This window comes from Atta cephalotes (genome assembly GCF_000143395.1).
Source record: "Atta cephalotes unplaced genomic scaffold scaffold00011, whole genome shotgun sequence".
In the NCBI taxonomy this organism is placed as follows: Eukaryota; Metazoa; Arthropoda; class Insecta; order Hymenoptera; family Formicidae; genus Atta; species Atta cephalotes.
Genome location: NW_012130075.1, coordinates 3,371,595 through 3,380,983, shown reverse-complemented (window position 1 = coordinate 3,380,983; position 9,389 = coordinate 3,371,595). Strand labels below are relative to the sequence as shown.

Here is a 9,389-nt window from a genome sequence, read left to right as displayed (position 1 = left end):
TATTATAATAGATCACTTCAATAAAATATATATTTCATACCGCTTTTTATTTTAATGAAATAAACGCATTTCTTTTAAAAAAAGAATTTAAAGCATGATTATTTGTATACTATTTTCTTAATATTATACATATATTATAATCCTTACAATTGTGTTTATCTCAAATGGATCTCTTTGTGTACTTTTTGGTGTCGAATACAATTATGATCCAATTACAGATTGTGATACTTGGAAGCTTTATATAAACCTTTCTTCTTCGAAAAAGTGAAAGGTAACCGAATGTAATCGGACAACCTTCTCATTGCTAAAGAAATATCTTAAACTGACATTTTACACTCGCTTTTTTATTGCATATCATATTCTCGTATGCTTAGCGCCGAGACACTATGTACTTCAGATTTCGCAAATAATTTTTATAAGTCAAGGTATAAGTCATGATTAACCTATAAATATTTTATTTATTTATTTATTGCTTAAATAACTTAATTTTTTAATGAAAATATTTATAATTTCATTTTGACATTTTCAGAATGTTTTATTTTTATGTGAATACTTGTTATTTTGATTTTCATATTTGTAGACAACAATTTAGATAAATTAATAAATTAATCATTTAGATAAATTAAAATCTGTATAAAACATCCTTGAATCAAATTTAAATGAAATATATTAAGATTGGTCAAAGTAATGATTTAATAGTGACTGTTATGAAATTTTAATTGTATAACGTAAATTGTTAAAGAGAGTTGGTAAAATAGAATCTGCGATTTTTGGGTCTTTACTGACTTTCTATCTTGCATACTCTAAGTTAATTACTTTCAACTTGACTCGGTCGTGAGAGTCGTCATTAGTGAGCGGGTGTAAACGTGTCCTTGCTTTATGCTTATAAGAAACAATATATCTCATATTATCATATATGAAACATTATATCTTATAGAAAAAAATTAATTGCTAGTAAGATTTAAACTCGAAGCTTTAAGTTAAGATTAATATTATTAATAAAATTAATAATATTAATAAGTTAAGATAAATTTGATATTTATGACTATTATATTATAATACATGTAAAAAAAAAATACTAGTTAGTAGCTCCTTTTTTATAATTATTACTGCTATAATGTTAGTAATAATAATAATAATTATTATTATTTTTATTATTTTAATATACTAAAGAATATATAGAATTATAACTATAATTATTATTATAGCAATAATAACTATAAAGATGGAGCTTTTAATTATAATTATTTTATCTTGCAGTTAAAGCCACAAATACCAGAAACTTTTCTCTCAGTGCATAATACAATTGCTAACGATACAAATTAGTAAATGACTAGTCTGAAGTTATGTCTAGTTTAACAATTGGTTTAATGAAGTTAAGTATTATGAAATAACATTTGATATTGATGAGGTTGCTGCACCCGGAAGAAAAGGATGCATAAACGGTGAACTCATAAACTCGTTTCAACGCGCAATCGCTTAATCACGCAGTAATCAATATCCAATGTGCGGTCACTCGTCATCTACGTTATCATCTAACGTAATGCCCATCTCTATCTACTCTAAATAAGTAATTTCGCCATTTACAACGTTACAAAATTGCCACGCGTTCTTACAAGATTAGGCACTTCGCATCCCTTACGAAAGTCACTCTGGCCTGTCATCACATACGTTTCGCATTACATATTTCCCCGCTAGCGCACGTAATTATTCAAATGGAGAGAGGAAGACGTTTCTACCTCGTCGGTAGAAACGCAACGACGGAAGTAAGCGTGACCGCCCCCGATCCCACGTACTATGATTAGCGGAATCGATATCCCGATGGTGCATGGAAAAAGTGCATACTTCCGCGACCAGGGAAAAAACAGACCTCTGATTAGGCACAGCCTATAAAGCAACCATTTTCCTATTCAACTGTCCAGTTCCTCAAGTACGATTCTCGTGTCCTATGAGCTTTTTCTTTCAAGAATGACGAGCGTCTAGTTTTTTTTTCAGTAAAATCAAATAAATAATTTATATTAATTAATCTGACATATAAGTTATTATTTGTAAATAATAGGCCTGCTCATGATAGTGAGTGAAGTGTGATCGAGAATATAAGTGCACCATTATATTGAAATTACATAACTTAATTCAATTGTATTTATAACCGTCAAACATCCTGGACTGTAGCTGTCTTCTTGCTGTGGGTTCCTCAACATTACCTCGCACATCAAGGTGTTCAAATAATGCAAAAGAAGAATAACCAGGATTAATTTTGATAAAAAATTTCTTCTTTACTTATTTTTTTTATTAATTTATTCACGTTATTTCAAAGTTTGTATTATCAAGTTTGTTAGGCGAATCGATAAAATTTGTTAAGAATGCAAGAAATATAAGAAAGAAAATGTGACGTTAATTTTTATTGAAAATCATGATATCACAATCATCAATCCAATTGTATTTAAATCTTTAAAACTTTTCGAACGAAATAACAACTTTCAAAGTAGAAACATTGATTTTCAAGATGTTCCTCATGTTATCGAGGATACTATCTCGTTCGAACGGCATTCTGATTTTGATAATATTTAACCTTGCATCCTCGGCGCCTTTGAAATCTCAAAGAAACTCGCAGTTCCAAAATGAACAAGGTTTCTCGGCTTTCCCAAAAATCTTGGAGATCCAGCTACCTCTTAAAATCACTTCAAAAGAAGATTTAGTAGCTTGGTCTAAGTATGTAATGAGTTTGATGGCATCGAAGATAAATTTACCGTCTATCTTCAAGAACTCACCATCAGTTGAGACGCGGCTCCCGTTTACGAGCAATTTGGGTTCGAAATCAAAGGAGATAATGAAGAAGACATCTCTGAATGAGAAACGACAGGGCGTGAATTATCCGGCGCGAAGACTTAAAGAGCCTCCTCTCCAAAGACCGGATGACAAAGTGGCCGCTTATCCTTTGCCCATAGGAGCGATGCAAACGACATCGTCCAATTCACAGAATCCGTCAAGTCTTTCTACTTCGAATATTAATGGGCCAACTGATTTTGGACAATACGTGGACTTTAACATCGGCAATCCTTTTCAGCAAAGTGAAATTGATACCTTTGGGAATTTTAATGCTTTCTTACAGCCACCCGCCAACACGTATCTTCCATTATCGCCAATCAATATCGCTCAATCATATCAGAACGCTATCGATAAGAATATTTCTGACTTCGAGGAGCCGGCGAAACTTCAAACTACGAGAAATTCCTTGAATCTTCATATCCATAATAATGAGCTACAACAGACACTGCCGACTGTTGTGAATAATGGATTAACTGGGTTGAATTTGTCGCATAATATAGGTGTACCTCTGTTGACTTTTCCCTTCCAAGCAGTAATTACAATCGCTAAAGAACTTCCAATAGCTACAATGATTCCGAAGATGCAACCGAAAGATTACATTGCAATTAGAGATTTTCCGAACGAATTTCTGCCATACTTCGAAAATGACTATACATTTACGAACAATTCTGAACGATTAAATATCGTCTTCAATGATTTCGTCACAGAAACGAGTGAAACAAAAACAGAAGGAAAAGTAAAAAAGGGGAAACAGAAAGAAGAACAGAAACAGCAGAATATAAATGAGCAAAAAAGGCAAAATCAAAAGAAAATAAAAAGTACGAATAAGCAGAAATCGTCTGTAAAGCGACAGTCGGCAATACTTGGAGATTTGCTGAGGATGTTGGGTATTTTGCGGAAATTGCCGAAAAATAGCACTGAGATTAATGTCGCAAAACCTGTACTTTCTATCTTGAAAGGAACAAACACACAGAAGATACAAGTAGCCTTCGAGGAGGTGAGTAGATAATCGCAAGTAGTATAATTTTGAATGCACATAAATCTAATATTAATTTAAATAAATTTAAATAATTTATGCATTTATTAGGCGAATATTACGACATAAAAGATGCTCTGTGTGAAATAAATTTGTATTTAAAAAGAAAAATTAAAAATGTTGCTGAATTAAAAAAAAGTAGTCATGTAATAATTATAAAAAGTCGAATTTGTCGCAATGATTTTTACGAAAGCATTATAAAAAACTGAAATGAAAATAACATGCAAACAGAAAATTCTTGAAAGAAAAAAAATTTGTTTTTTATCTTTATTTAAGAGATAAACAATTCTTAAAATATTCTTATTTTATTTATTTATTGCGATTTTAATTTTAAGATAGTACTTTTAATTTTATTATTTATACGTCTCTTATATTAAACATTTTTTTTATATTTTAAGTTAACTTGTATAAATTTAGATAATTGTTTTTATACGGGAAAAATAGAAATAATAAACAGAAATAAAACAATAATTGTAAAATTTAAAATTACTGTAAACTCAATATTAAAAAGATATAAATAAAGAAGAGAACGACGATAACTATAAATAAAAGTTGTGAAATTTACAATCAATTTCATTGGCCGTAATATTTTCAACCTACGAGGACACGTTCTAACTTATAAATATGCATAAAAGTGTCACGTTGGTGATCCATTACGACCTATTATACAAATGAGGGCCAACGATGAATTCTCTCTTGTTCAATCTATTTTATAATTAAATAGATTTAGTGACGAAATAGATAGAATGCGTGGCCTTGATTGCAGTCAATAAGAATGCAATACTAAATTAATGATTGTGACTTTTTGTAATATAATAGCAACAGTATTATGAATAATTACATTTATATCTTGCCTGTCGCACGCTTACAAAATAACTGATGTAACAAAATTTATTTATTTGAGAAGAACGTTGCTAATTAATTAAATATAATTTAAAGAAGTTACGTGGTTTATAGGTTATCTTCGTATCTTATATCACATCATTAAATGCCAACGTTTCGTGAACATTGTAGTTCAATTCATGGTGGAATCTGATTTCACTATGCGAAAAACAACTTGATATTATAAAATATCAAGTAACTTCTTGCCCCGATAAAGTAAACTGTAATGTTCATGAAACCTTGACATTTAACGATATATTAAGACATGGAGATCCGTAAACTGCATAACTTTCATGAACCCATGGAAGCCTCAAAACGTATAATTAAACGTAATTGTTTATTTTAGACGCCGCCTAATCGTGGGAGACGCAATGAAACGTTTCAAACGCAGCAACTGAGCGTATGCAGTTCATAATTTTTTATTTATTTACAATTTTTTATTTACAAAAACACGCATTCTATAAATATTATAATGTTAAACGTTACATAGGAGGATGATGATGAAAATGACGATAATGGGAACGGTGTTAGAAATGGCGATAATGGAAATAATGACAACGAGAACGATGATATTGAAAACAATAATGATGATAATGATGGACCGCAAACAGAAGCACAGGAAGAAGATGAAGATGAAGAAGAAGAGGGTGGATCTATACAAGCTCTGATCGAATTATTACCATTAGCTGCGCCAATTCTCGAAGAACTTAGTGATGTAAGAAAACACGAATTTGTACACATTAATAATTACGATTAAAACATTTATAACTTTTTTATATTCGTGTTCTATATTCTGACTGTACAACATTCTATGATATCAATACCATATTAAAGATAAAATCAGTATAAAAAAACAATGATTATTTTTAGCCGGAGTCGGATGTTGATATAGCAGAGGTGCTTCAAGGTGCAATTCCTCTTCTCGAAGGACTTTCTGATGTAAGATTAAAATGCTTTTTTCTGTTCTTTTTAAATTCTTAGAGATTTAATTATAATGATAAAATATGCTTTGTCTTCTAGCCAGAGGAGGAGGGCGGAGTTGATATTCCAGCAGTCCTACTGCCACTCTCTCAAAAGCTCAGTGAGGTAAATTTGTTTGAATAATACTTTCTAAAATCTATACACTAAACATTAAAACAATCTCTTCAGGGCCCAGAAGGACAAGGTAGCGATTCTGGAGCTATTTTAGGACCTATTATACAATTGATAGCGCCGTTGAGCGGACCTCTTTCAGGCCCCTTGATCGGTCCGCTGAGTCGTAGCAGTAGTGGCGTAAGAATTTTATAAAATTATATACAGTAAAAAACATTCTGTATTTGTATTAAAACTGATCCTTAACATTTTTTTTGAATTTTTAACATATAAAGTGTTAAATTAATATAATGTGATTTGTTTATTATTTAAATATTTAGTTATTTAAATATTTAGTTATTAAATATTTTGTGTTGAATTGATATTTAACATTTCTTAGTGTTAAACTAATACAATTTATGATTTATGTGAATAAATTAAATAATAATATAGTTTTAAAACATAAATTCTGAGTAAACGAATAAAAAGTAAATACGTATTAATTTAATATATAAATGTTAATTTTATTGAAAAAACACACAATTTGTTTCCAACTTGTGTCGAAGTTTTATATGTTTTGTGTTAACTTTTACATAACGTTTGTATTATTTTCTGCCATATTTATCTTGCGTTAAATTAGCATAAAAATTGAAGATAGTGAAAAAAAATTTAGGACACATAAAATGTATTAAATTTAACATAAATTTTCTAACTTTGTAGATATGTAGAATATGAATAGAAAGAAAAATTGTGAGTTTTATCATGATTATTATGCGAATATAAAAGCAGATATAAACGAATAGTATACGGAAAGAAATGACGTTGTATTAACAGGATTAACAGCAGTTTAATTAGAAATAATTTTGTAAATTCAATAACAGTAAATTAATAAAATAGATATGCTCTTATTTTAATAAAAAGTTATTTGTTTTTTTAATATTGCTATTAACAAGTTTATTTTCAATTAGACTAATACTATTAATACATAACTTTTTTTAATATTCACTTGATTTTTAGCCCGAAGGCGTACAAGGATCGGCATCCGTATTTGCAGCATCGGGTGAACCTTTAAGCAAGGTAAGCTTTTTTAATTTTTATGTATATTTATACATAATATATTGCAAATACAATTTTGTATTAATGTTTTGTTATCGCCTTAATGCTTTGTATTATCTATTTATGCGTTGATTTTAGCCACAAGGTCCATATGGGCAATCAGTGTTGTCAGGCCTTATCGCTGGTATTACCGCTAAACTAAGTAAAGTACGCATCATAAAATTGTTCTCTATATAATTATTTAATAATTTTTATTAATAATAATAATAATATTAATAACTTTATCAATGTGCATTAATTAAAAAGTATGTGAATATAACTTATGACACTGTACAAACAATGCAAAACAAATGAAGTATATATAAGACAGCAATAATATTGTCTTGAAATTAATTTTTAGATTCATATAAAAAACTAAAAATTAGAAGCTAATTACAATAAGTTTGCAAATTAGAGATTATATTTAAAAATGAAAGTATCGAATATAAGTTAACAAATAAATATAGATAATATATATACATAAAAGAAATAATAATAATACAAAAATTTGATAAAACTTAAGAAGAATAAAGTAATTAAAGTAATCTCGATTAATCTCTTCTTTTTCTATTTTACAAAACTAAATTAATGCTATTTTATTATTTTCAAATTTCAGGAAAGCGCCGCTTCAGCAAGTGAATCGGATGTGAAATCTCTAGTAAGCTCGATTGTGACAGGCGTGCTCGCTGGTGCTAGCACAGGTTCCAAAAGTCACAAAAGTTATGGTTACAATCAATATGGTAACGCTGGGTATGGTCAAAATAGTTACAGTGGTAACAGAGACACGTCCCACGCGTCCACAACTTATGATGGTTACAATTCTTACGGCAAACCTGTAAGCAATTTTCCTCTTACATATCTATACGCGTACAATATTTTGGATTTAAGATAATTATAAATTTAATTTGTAAACTCTCGTTGAATAATTGCGAAAAAATTTTGAATTGAAATTAAAAACAGTGTTTCCTATTTTTATTTTTTATTGTGCTTGTGCAAAAAAATAGCATTTTCGCAATTTTTCTCTCAGATATTTGAGATTTTTTTAATCTGCTTTGCAGGAAACTCCGAGTGGTAGCGATCTAACTGGACCGCTGAAAGAAGTCCTCGGCGCTTTTTTGAAATTGTCGGCTACGTCGGCGACTTCCAGCGCAAATTTGTCCGGCACATCGTCGAGCTCTAGCGCTGGTCTGTCAGCCAGTTCTTCACAGTCGTCAGAGGAACCGGAAAAACCCACGTATGGTCCACCCACAAATCCGCCTTATTCACCATCCAGACCTTCTTACGCTGTACCTCCATCTACGAACTCACCTTATGTGTCATTCACGCGAAGACAAGTTTTGCGGCAGCCAATAAAGAAAATTTAAATTACATATTTTGCCTGCAATTTATTACTTATCGATTCTTAAATGATTACTTCTGTAATGGACAATATTTTGACTGTAAATGTTATTAATATTATTCCTTAATTTTTCTTATACAGTCTCTTTGAAAAGGCTTTGTTCAATTGATGTCACGGTCATAGAATCGGTTTATGACTTCTCTGATAAATCCTCATTCAGTCATTTTGCAACAACAAACTCATTACAATTGAAATTATGTGAGTAACACTTTTTATGTAATTATTACGGGATAATCTAACCGCGCAAGGACAGGTGTAACATCATCGTTCAAACTTTCATTTTTGTTTAAATTGTTGTTTCTGTAAACAAGTTTATGGATAAACTGTAATTCCACGCAAGAAGCGTGAATAAATTGTCGCTTATACTTTTGACGATAGAATATTGTAAGAATATCGATTATAAGTTATAATTATTCAATCAAAATTTTTTGCAATTATTTTTTACAACTTTTATTAATAATTATTATTAATACAAAAAGATTTAGATTTAATTTCGTTTTAATTTAAAATGCATTCAATTAGAAAATACAGCAACGATGTAATCGTAATATTTTATATTTATTGAGAAGGAAATGGTACTTGTTTTATACGTTTAAAGAGACTATATTTATTTCATTCGGAACATGTACAAGGTATCTGTAAAGGCTATAAAAGAGCACTTAAAAACTTATTGCTTGCATATACAAGCGATACTTACGAATTACCTAGATCTGTAATATTGCATATCCGGGTCTACGCAAATGTCTGAATCAAGAGCTAGATATCCAAAAGAAAGGGACAAAAAGAAGCAATCTTACAATTTCTTTTTCTACATATCTAAATTTTATGATATCATACAGGATTAACAAAGGAAGAGTCAAGTAATATAGTAATACACACAAATTTTGTCTAATTTAGTAACTTTAAATATATTTTAATATTTACCCCCACTAATTCATAGGTAATTCATGACGTAATATTTGAGCAGCCGCGAAAAATTTGTATTGAAAGTTTTGGAATTTTTAATTAAATGAATTATGTTACTTGCTGATGAATTAGGAAGGGGGGGGGGGGGGGGATAAGTTTTAAAAAAGTTTA

At 29.9% G+C, this 9,389-nt stretch overlaps 1 protein-coding gene across 1 annotated transcript; it reads left to right on the top strand.

The window, feature by feature from the left end:
- The first annotated feature begins 2,506 nt into the window (after window positions 1-2,506).
- Window positions 2,507-8,277, top strand: LOC105617135 (putative uncharacterized protein DDB_G0277255). The gene is made up of 10 exons (XM_012198708.1): window positions 2,507-3,826; window positions 5,094-5,147; window positions 5,238-5,462; window positions 5,618-5,686; window positions 5,768-5,833; window positions 5,897-6,019; window positions 6,836-6,895; window positions 7,013-7,081; window positions 7,530-7,748; window positions 7,972-8,277. Exons 1-10 carry the CDS (start codon window positions 2,507-2,509, stop codon window positions 8,275-8,277), a joined length of 2,511 nt encoding a protein of 836 aa, XP_012054098.1.
- Window positions 8,278-9,389: the final 1,112 nt, after the last annotated feature.

Bases quoted from the DNA above. Each gene is read 5' to 3' on its own strand.
- LOC105617135 (XM_012198708.1), top strand. From the start codon at position 2,507: ATGTTCCTCATGTTATCGAGGATACTATCTCGTTCGAACGGCATTCTG. The intron at 5,687-5,767 runs GTAAGATTAAAA...TTTGTCTTCTAG, and splicing joins TTCTCGAAGGACTTTCTGAT to CCAGAGGAGGAGGGCGGAGT. The intron at 7,082-7,529 runs GTACGCATCATA...TTCAAATTTCAG, and splicing joins TTACCGCTAAACTAAGTAAA to GAAAGCGCCGCTTCAGCAAG.